This window comes from Heliangelus exortis, chromosome 17 (genome assembly GCF_036169615.1).
Source record: "Heliangelus exortis chromosome 17, bHelExo1.hap1, whole genome shotgun sequence".
NCBI classification, from domain to species: domain Eukaryota; kingdom Metazoa; phylum Chordata; class Aves; order Apodiformes; family Trochilidae; genus Heliangelus; species Heliangelus exortis.
Genome location: NC_092438.1, coordinates 9,378,255 through 9,398,226, shown reverse-complemented (window position 1 = coordinate 9,398,226; position 19,972 = coordinate 9,378,255). Strand labels below are relative to the sequence as shown.

The window sequence follows — 19,972 nt, the reverse complement described above, 5'->3', positions numbered from 1 at the left end:
CCTCCTTATCTGCATACTCTGCTTCCCCGTGCTCTCCTTCTCCACAAATAGCAACACACTCTTCCTTTTTTTTTTTTTTTTCCCCAGTGCCATTCTCTTTCTTTTGATTTTGGGATTTAGTGCCATTTTCATTCTGCAGTCTGACTGCTGTTTTAATTTGCCTTATGCAGCAAGGGTAGTTTGTGGAGCTATCTCAGAAGTAACAGCAACGCCAAACAAGATAAATGCAAGGAGCAGAAAGAGAAGGATTGCCTTGTAGCCCTGGATGTTCCCATTTTGGCTGTCAGCAGGAGGGGGGTCCCAGGTGAGCTCCAGCTGGCTTGCAGAAAGGGAGTTTACTTGGATGTTCTGTGGGGCCAGGGCTGGTGCTAGAGAGAAAGGAGGACAGAAGAATTAATAGTGACAAGCAGAAGTAGTTCATATCCAGGTTGCAATTTTTCCATTTGCAGTAGGACCCCTGACAGCCTCTGTTTACTCCACGAGCCAGCTAACAGAGTCAGCCCTGGAGGCATCTGCAGCTCAGGGAAGTCTCAGCACACGTGGACTGCGGAGCGGCTGAGCCGCCGGAGGTGGTTAAGTTCTGTCCCACACAGACTGGGTTAGACACTGAATCAACTCCATCCTGCTGGCAGCTTTGGAAAAGAAAGGAGGGTTTTGTCTTTATTCTACAATAACACTGGGGCTTGCTCATGGCAGTAATGCTGGGCTCCTGACCCATCATTCCTGCTTGTAACTGGGAGCCAGGCAGACCCTCACCACCACCACCAGTTTGGCTTCCCACTCATCACCAAGACTTTACAGCAGCCTGTTTGCCATACTGCAGAACTGCAGACCAAAACACTGCCTAAAATTACCTCCCAAACCAGTCAGGTGCTGGTCAATTCAAGCAATATTTTATGTATGACAGAATGACTTTCATCTTGCTACTTGTTAGCTCTGCTTTGATTCTACCTCCTTCTGCACCTGCTGGCTCTCTTTGGCTCCTGGTGCCATTTCTTCTTTGCATTGTGCTGTGCTAGAAAAACTCATCTCTGAGTGCACCTGGGTCCCACCATCCTTCCCTTTGTCGGCATCCAACTTGGTGCAGGTGGATTTTCTTCCCCAGCAGGCAGCAAGGAGAGGCTCTTTTCCTGACCTGCTGTCTCTGCCTCCGGCAGATCTTAACAAACCAGCACATGTTCTGCTTGAGGAAAAGGTGCCAAAGCATCATTCAGACTCCAGGAGTAGGAAGAGGAAGGCAGGACAAAGGATGTGCTTCTACTTTCTTAGTGGCTGTCCTGGTTTGGGCCAGGATAAAGATGATTTTCTGTCTTGTGATTTTGCTTTCAGCTAAGTCTCTTTTAAGTAGCTGCACTTGCTGAAATTAACATCAAGTTTCTCAGGCAGTGTGTGCTTCTAGGACTGATAACACTTGATGTTCATAGTTACAGCCAGAGACTGGTGTGCAGAGCCAAGGACACTGCTCAGCTCTGAGGAACATTTTACCCTCCAGAAAGAGTAAAGAGGTCCCACCTGCATCCTCCTTTGGGGAGGAACGGACAGGATAGATGCCAGAATTGACCAGACGGAGTATTCCATCCCACACACGTCATACTCAGTATAAATTTGAGGGATCACAAGGGTCAAACCTCTTCAAGGGGTCAAGGTGCCACAGCCTTTCCCCAGACCACCTGAGAGAGCTGCTCTGCTCCTTCCATAAATAGAAGTGATAAAACATTGACTGCTCCATTAGACAGCCCCGGTTATCTGTTCCTCTGGAGACTTCTTTCTTTAGAAAGAATGACCTTCATAAGTCACACTTTTCTACCGATACTCCCTCCCCCCAGAGTTATAAAATAAAATAGTAATTAACACTCACTCAGCCTGACACCAACTATTTATTTTGTTCTAACTGTGTGGTTTCCATATTATCACTGCCCACCCTGCCGTTAATGGAAATGTTAATAACCAGCGCCAGGTTGTTGTGACAGATGCTTGGGCTCATTATCAGAAATTCTTATTTACCGCTCCATTAAACGACAGAATCACACAAAAAACCAATTCAATCAAAACTAACTGGAGGAATTCTAACAGCCACATTAATAATCCAAAACATAAATAAAGTTAATGTCTTTTGCATGTTTGCCATCGGCAACTCTATCGCAAAATTATTGCTGTCCAATTAAATGTGAAAGGTAAAATTGAAAATAGCCTTTATCCCGGTGCTCAGTTCAAATTATTTGTTTATTAAAATTTTTTTTGTTGCCTTTTTTGGCTGGACGGAGCAAATCCATGAGGTGACAGTGACCATCAGTAAAATAAAGCCTGTTCACAGGGCTGCACTGGTCTAGCTGCTCTCAGGAGAGGGGCACAGGGAGAAGCCACCCATCTGGCTGCCCTCAGTGCAGCAGGGCTCTGGTCTTTCAAGGGCCAAAAATTGCAAGATTTTGAGACTTTCACAGCACACATCAGGGTGCGAAGCCAAACTAATCACACAATACAAAGCTGAAAATACATCTTGGACATTTGCAGATGGTGACATGCTGAGGGAAACAGGAATATGTACAATCACAGAAGAAAATGGATCACTTTACCAATATGTTTTCTTTTTAGGCAGTGACACTGCTGTCTGTCCTTAACTGGCAGCTTCAAAATACTCCCAATATCCAGGTCTACAGCAGCATCTACAACAGCATTTTTCTTTGGATACCATATGCCAGCCTGCAACAATCACTGCTTCTGAGATGCGACCATTAGAAGAGCAGACTGCTGCCAGAAAAACACCACTTTTCCTCAAACCCTTTTTGGAACACATCTGAGAAACACAATGGTGAAAAACTGCCAGTGATCATTCTCCCCTGACACTCGTGCTTCTGGAGCTGCACTTTTGCTGGCAGGGTGGTGGAAAATTTGATGGGAGGAATAAAAAAAAAAAAAAAAAATGAAAAAAAGAAAAAAGATGTGGAAAAAACCATTTCTCTTTGCTACCCCAGAGCCTCGACGAGATGCAAATTGTTTGGTTTTGTGCCCTGTGAGCCTGTCCCTCTGTTCAACTTTCAAAGGCTGATGTCTTCCTCCTTCTTCTAAGCACAGATTTCTTGTTGACAGCAAGGGACAGCAGAAAAGTGCTGCTGCTGCTGCTTGATGTGGCTCTGTGCAGACAGCACATTACATTAAGGGTGAAATGAAACACTTCAAAAAGAAGGAAACACATCCCTAAAGACTCTACCTGTTTGAAACCCCAGACCATTCACTCAGTGTATGGACAGCCTGTGCCAATAAAAGCAAGTGCATTTTAAAGGTGAATTGAAAAGCCTTTTACCTTCTAGGAATGCAGTTCAAGATTACTGAGCTCTGATTTTTATTTTTGTGGCTGTTGAAATCACAAATACATAAAAAGCAAGGTTAAAGCTGCATACCTCACACTGCTTTGGGTGTTAGTGACATTATCAACTCTAGCAGGAGTGGCACAGACCCCTCAGGGTCCAAACTCAGCTCTTGGCAGGTAGAAAGCATTTTGCTTTCCCTGGAAAAAAAGGTATATATTCATGAAGTCTAATTCTGTGCACGTACCCTGCCTTGGAATCTCACACAGGCATTTGTAAACATTTCTTTTCTTATCTGATTTCAATTCACCTTTGAGATTGTCTCCTTGAAACTCTCAGCCAAAAATCAGGAGAAAGGCTGAGCAGGTTGTATAATAATTAGTAAGAAAACCCCATCATCATCTACGGACTGGGATGATATTGGCAGGATCATGTAAAGACAACAAATCTATCTGGAAACACAAGAGAGTCAAAATGAGCCCCTGAGTGAAGTTACACAGCTAAATCCACAGTTAAACATTTCACTGCCCTCATTTTCCAGTTGTACTGAACAACTTCTGATCACTCTGCAGTCAATTTGAGCTTGCAAATGCTTATAACCTTTAAAGAGAAGGTGCAGAAAACCCCCAGTGGTCTCCCTGCACTGCAGAAGGTTCACTTTTTAGTTTTTCTTGCTGTTTGCTTGGGGTAGTTGCTTTCTGGTCTGTGTGGCACCAAGAGCTTTTCTCATCAGTGTGAAGCTCCTATTCCTTTTCTTAGTGACAGTCACCACCAGGCTGGGTAGCACAGGTAGGCTACAAATCCTTGTGGTTCAGTGGGTAAACTCAATAACTTTGTTTATGAAGCATTCCTTGCTGCTTTTACATCTTTCCTCAAATTTCTAGGGAGCAAAGGATTTCTCCTCTACTGTTTTTCTAATTGTTTCTATAAAGCCAATATTAGACCAGGACATTCACAGACAAGGCTGGGACAAGATTCATAGGTACTCATGCTACTTAAATGAATATGGAGTGAAAAAAAAAATAACAAAGAGAAAAAAAATGCAGCGAGAGACTGAAGATTTGCTGTCCATCAGATTGCTCCCACAGTTCTGAACAATCCCAAACAAATTTCTCTTTTGTCAAGACCTCTGGTCCTTTTCTACCTGACAAATATTTCCCCCCATGCATCAAAGCATGCTTTGTGAACATGCCTGCTTTTATTCCCTTGTAATCAATAAATTTGCATCTTGGTGTTGGCACCTAGAGGCCAGAATCTCATTGCACAACGTGTTGCACAAACACAGAACAAAGAGGCAGCTCCAGGCCTAAAAAGCTTCTAATCTGTGTGTCTGCACATGATAATGGAGGGGTGGTTGCAGCATGCTCTGACATGTCAGCTGGAATCTTATCTACCTCCTCAGCAAAACCAGAGAGAAGACATAGCAACACTCAGTGCAGCATGTGCTGACAAGTAAAGCATGCACATGCAGTGTCTCCAAAGTTTGCAAACTGGTTCCTGGCACACAGAGTCATAGAAAATAGAGCTGGGAAGGATTTGGAGAAGGCTCAGCCAAGCCATCCTCCAGCCTCACACCCAGGATCAACGTGGCTGCTCAGATGTTTGTGGCATCTTGATCACTGCACCTTTTTCCAGATCCCTCCACCACCCTCACTGAAACTTTGCCTATTTTAATAACTCTTAAAATAACTTCTGATTGTTTTTAAATATCTGGCCTCATGGTATTGGTGTTTTGTTCCTACAGAGGCATGGAGAACAGATTGTTTCTTCTCCCATTGCAGCCACTGCCCTCAAGTTATGGAGCAGATATGCAACAGTAAAGTGGATTATAAAAGCCAAACACAACCAAGCAAACAGAAGGTCACAAGAGAAAACAGCAAGACTTGATCTGTTGAATGGGCAAAGCAAAAGGCAAGAGGTTTCCTTGCAGTATGGGCTTAGAGATGGAACAGAAGGATGTTGTACCTCCCAAGAAAGAGCCAAAAAGTGCATCTGCAGATGGTTGCAGACACTCTTTCCAGGAAGGAAAAGCAGCATGAGAAAAATGTTCAGTGTTTATTGGCCATTTCCTTACCAGTCTGTGAAGGAGGGGTGGGAGCAAGGCAGGCTGTGCAGCACTACCTCCATGCTATCAGGAATGCTGCAGGAGTGATGCTGATTAGTTCAATAACAATTAGTTAATCGTGCTTCAAAAACAGCTCCTGCAAAGCTGCTTTCTGCTGTGACAAAGCAGCACCAGCTATAGTTAGGATGTATAAGATGTTTCCCACTAATTTCTGGCTATTTTAAGCTAGGCTATGTTTTGTGATGGAAGCATGTGCATTTTCCAAAGACTGCACCTCCTGGTGTTTCTCAAGTGGATTTCAGATGCAATGGGACAGGCAGACCCATACTCAAAAGTTATAGGTCTTAATTCTTCCGAGGTAACTCTGTTTGCTAACGTTGAACGTGAGTGTTCCTACTCTCTTGTTCATTTTGGCACCAAACCTGAGAGTTCCTCCAGTTTTTAACTTCAGCAGGAATGTGTCTCCCTGCAGCTGGGAATGACTCTCAGGAAAGGAGCAATCTCATCTCCCCCATCTTTGAGAAGCCTATGAAGTTCCACTCCGTGTGTGTGCATGTAAAGCAGCTGGAAATAGCCAGGTTTTAACAGAAAATAATTTTTTTTTCCTTGGGATGATAAATGTGTTGGGCTACACAGTTGCACAGATGTCTAAGACAAACTGAAACATTTCCTAGGGCACAAGAGACCAGTGGAAGCCAATACAAGAAGGGCTCAGCCAACATTTCTCATCCTCATGAGTACTGACAGAGAGGGAGCACAATCTAAATGATGCAAAAATAGGAATATAAGCAAAGAAGACTACCTTGATGAAGAAGAAGGAGACTCCATCAGTCCAGCACACCTGGATCTGCTTTACTCTGTGTCATACTATCTGGGTAGGCAAACACTTGGGCCCCTCCCTGTATTTTATACTTAAAAGAGTATCTGCATTTTGCCACATCAAATTTTCAAGGGTATTAAAGTAATGAAAAGCATAAATAAAACCAGCTGCAAATGACACCCAAATGTAACATCCACTTCTTTGCTTAGCACTGGGAAGCTTCCCAATATTGACTAGGCATGTCCTCAGCCAGCTGCAGAGGTATGAGAGGGAGGCAGGGGTGGAAGGAGGAAAGAGGGAGAAATGACACTCAGCACATAGCAGAAAAACATTGAACTGAAACAAGAATTAGAAATGGAATATCCTTTCCACAGGACTCTAGGAGATTATCCACCAAAGCCATTTTTTCGATCTGAGGAGGCAATCATGTTCTGAGAAAACCTCCCTGGGTATGACTTATTCATGAAGAACCTCCACAAACTGGCAAGTGACTCAAGCAGAAGCAATTCTCATCCCATCCCTCACCATTTTTTCCAGCACTGGTGAAAACACTGCTGCTGTGATTACAAAATTTGAGTTTGGGGTTTCAGATTTCCCAATGATTCCCATGCAGTCCAGGTTATTTGTGGGACAGACACAATCTGAATGATGCAGAAAAAGTTCCTGTAATCACTTTACAATGCCTGCAACTGATGGGAATCTCCTGGAGCAGTATTGTGAAACACTTAGAGCCTGCAAAAAAAAAACCCTACATGCTTTTCTTTTGCTGAAGCCCACAGTTCTAGTTAGCTCACACAAACCTAAAACAGGCTATCAGATTGCATCCTGAGATTATCCATCAAGGAACCCAGAGCACCTGACCCAAAAGTAAAGCTCTTACAGAACTGTCAGACAACCTCTGGAAAAGGCACACAGGTAGTTAAACCAGGAAGGGGCAAAATAGGAAAATGAGTTTTTTCCTCTATTTCTTTTGTGTCAACAAGGATATGATCACACTCAGACAGCCCATCAGTCAGCAGAGATGGACCCGTGAGCAGGAACAGTGAGAGTCTGACAAGGATTAGGTATGCACAAAGAAACAGGGGCATAATCCTACAAGCAAAAATCCCCTCTCCCTTAGATCAATGCAAATTCAAACAAGCACAGCTAAAGCTGGGGGAGCTGATCCAGTGTGAAATTTGAGTAAATGAGTAAGTAAATGAGTAAATGAGAGAGTAAATGAGAGAGGGGCCAGCTCGGAGGAGCACAGGAGCCACTTCCCAGGGAGTTGCTCCAGGGTGCAAGGGATGGTGAAGAGCTGTTGAGGTTTGGATGCTCTGGCCTGATCCTCCCTCAGTGGGAGAAGCACTGGGTGGGAAAGTTCTGCTCTCAGTTCTCTTAAAAAAAGTCAACCTGTTAGGCAGAGGAAAAGTCACTGACTTTGGACCTATTATTTCAGGCTTTCCAGTTCTCAGGACTCCTCCTCCTCCATTTATAGCCCAATTCAACACATAATAATTTGTTAATCCCACAATTTAATATCATACTACCACAAGTTTGTGGCAGCCCACAAAAACACCCACTTAATGTTCCCTAACAATGAAGGTGGCACCTACCAAAGCCAAATAAACCCCAACAACCCCTTATGCTTCACAGAAGTTCAGAGAGCAGATCAAATAATTAGAGTGAATCTCCAGCAGGTTTGCTAGATATCAAATGTTAAAAACCATAGCAAAAAAAAGTCAAACTGAGCAGGTGAGATCTGCCACTGTGATAACCTTTTGCTGTGGCCTTTGATTCAAGGTTGGGGAGCTGACCCCCATGAGGGATTAATTTAGGATTTATAGATTGCAGTGGTCAGGGAACCCCAGGGGGCCTGTAGAGGACTCTGATCTCATGCTCCCTGGGAGAGAGAGAGATCAAATTTACATTTTCTCAGCTTTGAGTGAGAGTTTTCTCTTTCTTTGTTTATTTTGCAGTCATGGCATCCCTGAGCTCCTCACTATGGTCCTATACCACCCAGGTCATCTCAGTGAATTGCTCTGACCAAAATGTTGTGCAATATTGCTGATTCTTACTTTAATAGGAAAAAAAAGGCAGCTTTTCTTGCTTTTAGTCTTCAACAGGCAACCTGAAATGCCTCCAGTACCATGATTGACGATGGATACAGCAAACAGATGTCAGAAAAGAAAACCAACTGTGTTTCTCTACAGCTGGCTTCCCAGCAAAGCCATGCAGAGGAGGCAAAGCCACAGGAGTTGAGACCCATATGAAAATGCTTAAAACATTTTGCTCACATATCCCAGGATGACTGAAAACAAGCCAAGCAGGACAACGCAATTAGAGGAAATAGAAATTTGGCTGCAAATATCACCTTTTAGTTAAAAATACTCAGACTTCATCCAGCCTGTGTCTGCTTGAATACCAGTTACCAGCCAGGGTCTTCCCCACTTGTTTAACAGTGCAATTTATGGCCCGTTTTACTTTATTGCTGAATGCTTATGTTTTTGAAAGGAAGGTTAATTCCTTTGCTTTTAATGGAGTCAACTCTGCTGTTACTTCAGGAAGGCTTTGGACACATGATCAGGTTTCTCATCCCTCCACCCTCTGTACAGTGTGTAGGGGTGTCCCTGCACTTGGTTCTTCACAGGCCAGAGCACATTACAGCAGAAGGAACTGATTTTTCCTACCCCTCCCACTGCTTCCTGCAGCAACCCCAGAACAAAGATGGGAGTCCTGATGATAAATTTGAGGAGGGACAGCTTGCTTGTCGTGGGCTACAGTCAGCACTGAGAACTGACATCCAATTGTTGGGTTTGTGAGATGGAAGTCTATCATCTGAGCAAATAATCTCATGGCAATTGCAGCCCAGCACCACCCACCCCAGCAGTAGCAGTGGCAGAGCTGGGTAAGCTCAGTTGATCAAAACCTGATGATATTTTTGCTAGGACAGTAACATCTTTCCTCCGTTGAGATGTGATAAAAAGAGGCAATTAAAGCAGAGCTGCTGTGCTGTATAAAGCCTTTTGCTGTACCAAAGGCTGCTTATGACCAATATTAACAAGTTAATGAGCTGTTAATGAGGCGCACATTCAGCTTTTACTTGCAGCATGAAAACATTGCAAATCATTTTAGCAAGCTTCTGGACTGTCAATGGAGAATTAAAGTTGTCAAATAAGCCCATCAAATCTATGTCTCAATCTGAGCACTGCTTTCCACTGCATTCACTTAAAATTCCCTTTTCCTATATGGTAGAATAACTTGCTTTGACAGCAGCACGGCTTGCACTTAGACTTTGCTTCCCTCTGCCTTGACATTATATTTCAGTCTCCAGAGAGCTGCAGGGATGTCTTTTTGACACGTTGACAGTAAGGACACTTCTTCCACAGACTCACACTGGCATGGTTACTGCTGTTTTACCATTCTGAGTGCAGCTACTGAGCTAAGCCACCAAATTCAGAAGTTCACTTGGGACATCTCTGCAGACAGATTAACAATGTAGAACTACCCTTAACAAAATAACCAGTTGGAGCAGGAAAGGGAACCAAGTTTTATATAAAAATTCCTACCTCTAACTGCCCAGCCATGCAGCAGTACCAGCACCACACAAGCAATGACTGATGCTCTAATGAAGGCACACTTGAGTTTGTTATTTTTACAATCCTGTCACAGCCCTGCAGGATCAGCCAGTGCAGCCCAGTGCTACCCAGACTGCTCTTGTCACCAGTGGAGCTGCAGTGATGGGAACAACAAACCCAAATTGGGCTTGCTGCAGAAAAGCAGCAAGTGGAGAAGTTGAAAATCCACCAAAAAATACTGACAGGATGTACCCAGTGGTTGATCCAACTCCCAAAAAAGGAATGGAGTTGGGATACAGGTGTAATGGTTTCCAGTAATGCAAGAGGAACTTGGAAGAGGTTTCTTTCCCAGAGCAAATAGGAAACCCTTTACCACTTTTTTTTTTTTTTTTTTTTTTTTTCCTCTCCATCCTCTCTTTTTTGCTCTAGTCTGATTTTACTCTTTCTTGTAGTGCATTGTTGGAGAACATGGCTTGGATCTTTATGCTCAGAGAAGAACTTCCTTAGGGAGCAAAACACTGGGGACAGGATGAAGATTCAGTGACACACCTGGAACAGGATGTTCCCAGCCTGGCTGTGTAGAGCTCATTCATAATTAAGCACGATATTGGAACAGCTCTGCAGGTTCTTTAAATTTAAAGGTGGGTACAGGGAAGGAAAATCAATGTTTCAAACTCCCCACCATCTCCCCCAAGCAGCCTTTTGCTGAGCATCAACAATTAAAAAGCAAGTACCTTCACATTTCAAAGGCTTGATGCTTTTAAAGTGCCAAGGAAGGTAAATCACTTTGTTTAAAATTTGAGCAAGTGAAACCACTGATTTATTTATTTCACTTCTTTCCAACAGCTTTGTCCATCCTCTTGTGTTTATCAAGGGAAGATACTGTCCTTAGGCTGACAGGTTTTAGACTATTGCCATGTGAAATGGCCACAATAATCTTATGCTTTCCCCCTCCAGTGGCATCTGGATGGAAATGCCCACCCAGTTCTTCCAGCTGTGCCAGCAGCAACTCACTCCCCATCTGCATAACCAGTCAGTCACCCAGACACGTGGCCCATGTGTCCCAGAGAGGAAAAAACAGCCAAGAGGGCCACAGCAGACTGATGGAAGTTGCCAGCTCAAATGCCTTGAAATGTTGTCATTTCTCTTGGAGGCTGTTAGCAAGGAGGCTCAGGGGACTTCTCTGCACAGCACCTTCTCAGCTCTATTTAGGGCAGAGGAGGAGGTGAAGTTTCCATGCTTTAAGGATAAGGGGATCCCAAAGTAGTGCTGGGGGACACCTCTCTCTGGAAAGTGACCTACAGTGGGGAGGTGACACCATGCAGGTTGTTTTATATGCACATGTGCAAAGAGCAAGGCCTGCAGAAAGAGATGAAGACACTCAAGGAATGAAGCAGCCTTGTTCTGACAACCTCCACTGACATTAGCTTGAGAGACAAAGGGAAACTGAGCATCAATAACCAGGCAAGAAGGGACAAGAGCTCTTTCCTAGAAGCAGCTTGTACAGGGAGAGCCAGGTGCCTGGGCTCAAGTCTTTCCTTTTTTACAAGGCTTTTTTCTCCTTAGCACAGCTTCTTCTCTGTATTTTGTCTTTTGTTTCCCAAACCTAAAAAAATATTTTTGGTCTTGAAGTTTTCCAGATGGCTTCTACTCCTTGCCTGCAGTATGCTGGAGATGCCCAAGCAGCTCTGAGCTATTGGCAGAGCAGAACTTCTACACATGTCAGCTACTAGGTGACAAAATGTATTTTGGGAACTCCAGGAGCACCCCTGGAGCTGCAGGCAGGGAGGCAGATGCAAATTATTGCAGATAACAGTGAGAACAGGGACATTTACTTTGGGATCTGCAAGCCTTGCACCAAGAGGCAAATGTATGATTTTGAAGATGTTAGAAGGAGCTGTCACCCCCTGTCCTACTCCCATTCTTTCCAAGCTCCCATGTCACTTTGAAGAGGGTGAGATGGCCAGGAAACCTGCTTTTCCAAAGGATAATGCTAGCAACCAAGGTGGAATTTCAATGGAAGGCTCCTGAGAAACCTCTGTCTTCCAGCTCTTTTCACTCCTTCCCTTTCCCATTGCAGAGCCAGTCCTCAGACATCGTTATTAAAAAGAGCAACAACAACAACAAACCAACCTCATCAGTTCTTGTGAATTCTGAAGGTCACCAATGTCACCATCACTTATAATGGCAAACATCATTCCTCCCTTCACACTAAAGGATTTACAACCTGTTTATAGGCCAGTGGCTCTTGGTGCACTTCACCCCTTCTCTCCACACACACGCTCTCTTCTCCAGCAGCAGCTGCTGGAAGAAATGATGAACTCTGTTATTTTTCATCCAGAGTGGCTTTGCAGTATATGGGAGAAGCACTGGAGGCTGCAGGCTCATTAGCACAGGATTTGTATTGCCACCTTCCCTTTTATTCACCTTCCCAAATTAGATGAAGCACGCCTGCCCCAAACCTGTGATTTCTGTTTAATTAAAATGCAGGGAGCGGAGTCTCCTGAACTCCAGAGCCCACCACACAATCAGATAGTGACAGCAACCTGGTAGAATAATGCTCTTGATATAGTGGCTGCTCTAACAGAGTCTTAATTTCAGTCGAGCAGAACAGCACCTCTGGTAGCAGCTGCATTTAGAGCTGGGATGAATATCAGTGCCCAGCCTTTTGCTGAACACTCACTGCCTTCCTGATCCCAGCCAGCATCCCTGACAGCTCAACTGGGAAATGAATTAACAAGGCGAGGAGGGGGCTTGCCGAGGGGGCTGTGCCTCCCTTCCTAATTTCTGCAAGCAGTGACTTTCAGTTTTTCTGTCATTTGTCAGGAGATGCACGTGGCTCTTTAATGAGTGAGGCAGAGCTCCAGCCAGCTCGAAAAAGTCAACGTTATGAGGATCTTCTGGCCCATGGAGGGGATGGACACCAGCTCTGCTCAGCATCCTTCCTGGCTCCTGCTCAGAGCACAAAGGCTCCTTTCCTGCCACGGGGAAGGAAATGCTCCCCACATAAGGGAGTTTTGCAAGACTTTAAAACACAGCCTTTGCTGGGGATTTGATCTCATGGGTTACTGAAACAAGAAAATGGTTTTGCTCCACCTGTAGCAAAAAGAAACCCAACCCAAAACAAGCCCAAAACGCCTCAAACTACTTGCATCCAGCTGAGGTACAGCTCAGTGACAATCCAGGGCTCAAGAGAAACTCTCTTTGGATGCTTTTACCCATGTGATTGGCAAAACTACCAGAAGGTTGGATTTCATGGATTGGTTTTTGTTTGTTGTTGGGGTTCTTTTTGTTTTTTTTTTTTTGCTTTTTCCTTTTTTTTTCCAAGTTTGCTGGGGGGGGCTCCATTGCCAACTGGAGCTTTTATTGCCAAAACCCAGATACAATGAGAGGAAAATCTTCAAATCTAACAGGGCAGAGTGCAAGAGGGAAGGAAGGAATTAAAGACACTCCTCCTTCTGCATCCCTCATCTTGCCTGCACCAAACTTTGAAGCTGAACAGCACATCAACCATCAGCATTATTACCAGGTGGCCCTCACTGCATGAAACACCCACCAGAACTGCACAGAATCAGGTACTTTGACCTAAAGCCAAACTTTGACTTAAACCCTAAACTTGGTTCCTTTTTATAACCAAGAGAGGAATCTTCTTGCACCTACAAGAATGACTGCAATCCTTCTGGCAGAACAAAGCACCATCTAACTGGAGTGAGCCATTAGTTATCTGGGGCCTTCAGACCAGGGACTCTTCTTCAGTCCTTTCATGTTCAGAGCTCTGCCTGTGTTGTCAGCACTTGTTTATTGGGAAGGTTTTCTGTTTTTAACATGGCAGCTCCATTGCTGAAGCTGAGCTGACCCATTTTTTTCCAGCTTGCTGCTTAACTGCCTTTACCATGGGTAAGAACATCAAGCAAACAGTAACAACAAAAAAAACTTGTATTTCCACAGCACACTTTAACTCAAAGGTGTCACAAATCAATTTAAAACTTAAATTGCAATACCAGCTCCAATCACTTTACTTGCAGGATAAATCACAGCCAGTTCTTGGAGGTGGAAGAGGCAGCTAAATAACAAAGCAAGATAACTTCACACAACAAGAGTGAAAATCGGCAGGAAGATCTGACATTCATCATTTCTGCCACATGAACCTAGATTGTCCCTAACCAGAGGTAAAGCCAATATCTCTAAAAAAACATCTGAGTCATACTACAGCTTCAGATGTACCAGCCCTGCCTGTGGGAGAAGATCTCCTGGGTATCTCAGTTTCCTCCCAAATGCAGCACCTTCCACCCCCCTGTTCCCTGTCTTAGTTACAAGAAGGATAGACTAGGACCATGGGATTCAAAGACATGATATAACAACATTTCTTTGTTTTCCCCAGCTAATTTTCTGTGCTGGGTACATGTGTATAAATGCATGTACTGGCTCCCTTTGCAGCAGTGAGATGTTTAGTTCTGCAACCAAAATGTATTTTAAGGCCAGATACAGTTGGCTCCACTTGGGGCTTTCTTTGCTGCACTTGCAGAAGGAAGATGAAGCAGCAGCAAACTAGAAAAAAGGGTAAATATTGCCAGCTGTCTCTGTACAACCAGGCTGCTCTGTTTAATTTATGATGTTTTCAGAGAAAGATAATGAATGCTACACCAAATTTGAAATGAAAAGGTTAAGTAGAGTTAAAAAAACTGTGCAGTAGAGTTTAGGAAAAAATATGCTTTGCTTAGTTCTGAGCAATAGCATATTTAATGAATAATAATCAAATGAATTAGTGCTGGGTTTGGTAGCTTCTACATCCTAGCCTTGGGACAGAAGAACAAAAGTGTAATCAGATTTGTTCACGGCAGCAGCCTGAACAACAGGAGGGTGCATGTTGCTTGTTCTTGTTCTAAGCTTCAAAAGATGCTGCTGCAGAAATGGATACCATAACTAACAACTATTTCAGCACCAGCCTCTCTCCAGCTGGGGTCACCATAAATACAGCACTGCCAGCCTGGGTGCAAAAAAGACATCAGCTATTCCAGCCTTGCTCTTCTTGGCTGGAGTTATTGAGAACTGACTCGGCTGCTGGGTATCTGGGCTCTGCAAAATCATCTGGTTCACAAAGTATTCAAAGAAGTCTTGAGTCTCACCCTGATTTCCACCTCTGGCCTTCCAATGAAGGGATTTCAAACTAATCAGCAAGTTACATTTCATCCTTCCAGCCTGGATTTGTGCACCAAATCCATACCAAGTAAAAGCATGAGGAGTGGCACTGACACTCAGCTCCTGCAGAGCCTGGATGCAAGGTACAGGCTCTGCATCATCTTGAGAGCAACCATCACCTGTGCCTCCAAAGCTACCACCAAACTGGACACTAACTCATCCTGGCTTCAGGAGAATAAAAGCCCAGCAAGGTGTGGTGCACAGAAAAAGCCTCTTCACAGAAAACTGTAAAATAAAAGCACCAGCTCCCCAGGTCTTCCTTGGCTTATAGTTGTGTTTCTTTTCCCTCCTGGCTTTCTTCTGCTCCACTTTGCACTTCTTTAACTTGAGTCAGTTTTTCCCTCAAGCTAATTAGGTATGAACAGTCATCCTCCTGCAACTCCAAAAACTATTTTGTCTTCTTTCTTTCAAATGCCTTTTCTCCCTTATTCATGAAGAGCAGCTGCTTTCAAATGGCATCAGACTGTCAGGATCAACTTATCCCAAGAGAAGATGCTCCAAATAACTCTCAATGATCATGACCAGGATTTTTTTTTACTAATTCCTTCCCTGGACAAATATTAAATATTATCAGGAGAATATGAATATACACCAGTACATAAGAAAACCAACCAACCAAAAACCAACCAACCAAACCAAAGAGAAAACTAATTTTCCTTTTACCTACCTGCTTCACCCACGAACACTTCCACTGGTGTGCTGGTAGGGCTCTCACCAATTACATTATATGCTGTCATTAGTATTTCATATCTCTTGTATTTCTTCAACTCTGAAAAGGTAAGATATGTAATTATTTGTATTGTACAACAGGAGTTTTCTTAGATCCCATCAGCCCTTTATCACCAGGCTTCCCTCTCATGAAATACAGCATCAAACAGTACAATTATTGCCCTCTCTACTTCTATCCTTCCTGAATTCACACATCACAGCAGGATTTGCATAATTATGAAAGATTTTTGGAATGGGATGGCAGGATTTTCCAGTGTTTCCTCACAGCATTGCTTCAGTAAGGGGAATAGTTCCTGGTGGGTAACCAGCTAGAGGAGCATCTGAGTCATTCCTAGTGACAGAAAAGAGCAGGACTTGACTTTGAATGTTCAACATGCAGGCTCCTTTTGATCTCTACTGGTATGAGAGAACAGGGCTTCAAGCCTTTGCCTAATCCTAGAGACTTTCAGTGCAGGGAAGTGCTCAGGAACATCACTTGCTGAAGCAGGGTGCAGAAGATCACCTGCAGCAGAATCTAAAGTCCTGCTCACAGTGCTGTGTGGGCATCTTTCTCCTTCAGAGTGACCCCAGCCTGAACATCAATCACAAAGAGAAAGGAGAATTTGAAGGTTGGACTCCATATGGCCATCAGACAACCAATTTCTTTGCTGACATATAAAAACTACTCTGACAGATGAGGTAGGAGACTGAGAGCAGTGTGGTAAAAAAATTTAGAAAAACCCAATTGTATGAGGGTAATTAGTAGATGCAAATGAGGGGGGAGTAGAATCCTGTCAGCATCATTAGGAGAAGCAAAGCCTGAGCAGTTTCATTTCAGATTTTATATTTTCGGGGTGAAAGAATCAATCCTAAAAGAAATATTTAGCACCTAAAATATTTCACAGTAAAATTAGATTGAGAGCAGGATCAATAACATAAATTTCTGTATTTAAATGAGCAATGAATTGATTGAGACACGCATGGCCAGAGGTCCAAATGTCTCCCTTTGCCAATAATTTTCTTTGCTGTCAGTGAATCACAGAGTGCCCTTAACTCTGTGGCTGTCAGCCTGCCATTGGTTTGGTGAGGGTCAAAAAGTCTAATCACAAAGGTTTGTCTAATTTCAGTTGCACAGAAATGGTTCTGGTTTTCACAGAAATGTGTTGTGCTCCAACCTGGTGAATCACTAACTTTTTGATGTGATACCACTAAGCTTAAAAAGACTGCAAAACATGTAGCAAGCAAATCATCCATAGTGATGCTAAGTTCCTAAACAAACAAAATACAGTAAAATGTATAGGATAGGGGAGTGGGCAGCTCTTACAGGGAAACTTTAATTGCTGCCATGAAAAGCCACAGGGGAGATTTTAGTGTTAACTGGATGTGGAAGAAAATGGAACACATGAGAGTTCATGCATGCAAGTTTCAGTGGGGATAGGGCTTAATTTTTATTTTTTTTTTAATTTTTTTAAGCCCATTGCAATCTGTGACTCAAAAGCCTTGGGCAAAACCTATCTAGTGAACCATCACCACCACAAAGCAACTTGCCTTTTAACTCTGTCGAATGCTATTTTATTCATTTCCAATTGAAAACATCTCTGGAAATGCACATAAACTCACTGGGCCCTCCCTCCTCCATGGAATGCCTGCACATAACAATGCTGGAAACATAGCACTAATGAAGTGATACAGCTATACTCAGATGGACTGCAAAATATGTAGCAAATGAATCAAAATTCATTTAGGATCAGCAATGCTGGCTTGTTACAGTCAATAATGTTTTACCTTCCCAGAAGCCACATTTTTACAAGAGCTACCTACTTGCATCATCAAGTGTCTCTTGGTGTAGGGAAAGCATGGGCTTCAGGAAAAAGGCACTCAAGAAAGCAAAATCATTAATCTGTGTTGATTTCTGATGGATCCACTGAGGAGCACCAGAGGAGTTTGCCTGTAGTGTATTTTGAACTATTACAAAGAGTCTCTCTAAAGGCAATGTGCACTTACGTGTTAATTCATACGTCGTTAATGCAGAGCTGCTGTTCACTGTCTTGAAGCTGCTTTGGGCTATTCAGGGTAAGCAAAGCAGAAAGCTTGTTACAGTGCAAGGAAATAGTTATTGCAAATGATGTACAGCAGAGACAGAGGCAAATGATGCAGCACACTCAGTCTGAGCTCTAGGACTATACCTTGAAGGGCAATAAAAATCACATCGCTCTCTGGTAACACATCAAAAGCCTCTCACTCACATGGGGCTGTTTCATTTCTTCCTCAAACAGAGGATCTCACAAACACACAACACAGAAGTGTTCTGACTCCTAGACTAAACAGAACAAATGGGTAAAAAGGAAACAATTTCTAGGGGGGAAACTCTCAATGTTGTATTACATCCTCATTTCTTAACATGCAAAATTCAAAATGTGAAGAGCTGCAAGGTAAAGCCCTGGCCACAAAGAGCAAACACACACAATGGGACAGGGCCAGCTTCTTTAAATGTGGGTTAGATTTCCCACAGTTTCACTTATAGCATTCAATATTCCTGCTGTGACTGAATTGTGATAATACACTAAGTGGTGCAAAATCATAGGTCAGAGAGGAACAGACGTGTACTAGGGTGACAATTGTCATATTATGAAGAGAAAGTGGGAAATTTCTCTTAAAGTGCCCCTTTCTCTCTTCTTTGCCTCCCTGGAGAGGTACAGCATGGCTTTTGCTACTCTACAGCTATTGAGAATGTAGCTGCAGGGCCAGCCAAGAAGAGTGGGGGGAGGAGAGCAGTAGGTTTTAGAGGCTCCCTGGCTTGTGAGACCTGAGAACACCCAAAGTCATTATTTCATGATAATGTACACAGTCACTTAGTCAGCTTTTGTCTGGAAACCCCCCCTTATGCAAGCTTTACATCTCTCCTCTGGTTAAAGCTTTTGTAGAAACCATTTTTATGAATTCAGGAAAACAGGGAAGTGGATGAAAGATATGAAAACAGCATCATTCAACCCTGTTTAGCTGTTCTTAGAGTGGGAATTAACTTATTCTGAATATTCTACGGACACAAAGAAGGCAAAAGCTGTTCCCTCCCTGAGCACATCTCACTGCTGGACCATATCTGTCTGCAAAGTGCTTGCAGTTTTGCCTCCCATCGTCTTGTTTTTCCTATTTTTCTCTTTGATTTCCTTTCTAGCTTTTGTCTAAAAGTCCTTTTCATTTTTCTGTTAATCCTCTACAATTTCTTTCCATGCGAGCCAAAAATCCCAGGGGCTAACACAGCAAGCTAGCACCTTAAAATTCTAGCTCATTTTTGCTATTTTCTTCCAAAAGAGGAACAAGCACTTCGATATTGTAAAAAGATGCATTTAAATACTCTCCTGGGCTGATTTTTAATACTGCAAAAATAAAAACAAAATGTCAATTATATATATTTTTTTTAATAGCAAGAGAAAAAAAATATGCCCAGGTGAGGAAAATGGAATCCCTCTCTTTTTCCTTTGATGGCAGAACAAACTACACCAGGGTAACCATGAAATGGAGGGAACATAAAGCAGGAACTCAGAGGATACATGGGGGGACAGGACATCAATCCAAACAGGCTGGCACAGATTAGAGTTCACCATTAGAAGTGATTCTAATCAGAGTTCTTAGAACTTTTCAGCATCTTCATCCTGATTGTGTAAAAGCAAAATTATCCCAGCACTCTTAAACACAATTGTGTGTTATTTCCATGGTGCACAAAGGGCATACAGTGCCTGGAACAGGAACAGATTGCCAGGCAGGGATAGCATAGGGTCCAAAAGACAAACTTACGTGTGAGCTCTGCTCTTAAAGCTGAAGGGTTCTGGATGGCTTTGGATTCTGTTCCAGATCCAGTCTCATAATCCAGCTCCCGATAGTAGATCCGGTATCCCAAGAGCAAACCATTGAGACTCTCAGCTTTGGGTGGCTGAAAAACATGAAAACATTCACATGAAGAGCAAAGTTGGTAAAATGTGTGTGGCAAGAGCCACCCATGAGCAGGGGCAGTGGGTGACACAGGTCCTGTGCAGAGGGATGGGATGCTCCCTGGTGAGCACTGCCATTAATCACGTCCAGGCTCAAAGGTTGGATAGTTTGAAAAACACAAGTTAAAGGTAACTTTGACAAGTTCACTCAGCTGGGGCAGTTCCAAAAGGCTCTTCACTTAAAAATTGACACTGTGTCCAAGAGCTGAGCTCCTTCTTGGGCCTTCTTTGTTCGTGTGGTAAACATAAATAAACACCTCCCTAAAAACGTGCCTTGCTGGCCACCAATAGTGGAGCAGAAAACCAATGTTTCTCTTCTGAGATGAAAG

The 19,972-nt window shown here is 43.3% G+C and overlaps 1 protein-coding gene and 1 long non-coding RNA gene across 5 annotated transcripts in view; one reads left to right on the top strand and one right to left on the bottom strand.

The window, feature by feature from the left end:
• SDK1 (sidekick cell adhesion molecule 1) overlaps positions 1–19,972 on the bottom strand; it is a 380,086-nt gene that overhangs the window by 32,495 nt on the left and 327,619 nt on the right. For 3 of the 4 annotated variants that reach the window (XM_071760473.1, XM_071760474.1, XM_071760472.1), the window contains exons 34-37: positions 19,450–19,585; positions 17,659–17,718; positions 15,614–15,715; positions 148–368 (exon numbers count right to left, since the gene is read on the bottom strand). In XM_071760473.1, coding sequence (XP_071616574.1) covers positions 163–368; positions 15,614–15,715; positions 17,659–17,718; positions 19,450–19,585 — 504 coding nt within the window. In that variant the 3' untranslated portion in view covers positions 148–162. Of the gene's footprint in view, positions 1–147; positions 369–15,613; positions 15,716–17,658; positions 17,719–19,449; positions 19,586–19,972 lie in introns of those variants that run through there. The other variant, XM_071760475.1, reaches the window with a different exon arrangement.
• The window catches only part of LOC139803882 (uncharacterized), a 395,404-nt gene that overhangs the window by 60,645 nt on the left and 314,787 nt on the right, over positions 1–19,972 (top strand). The gene's annotated exons all lie outside the window — the stretch shown is intronic.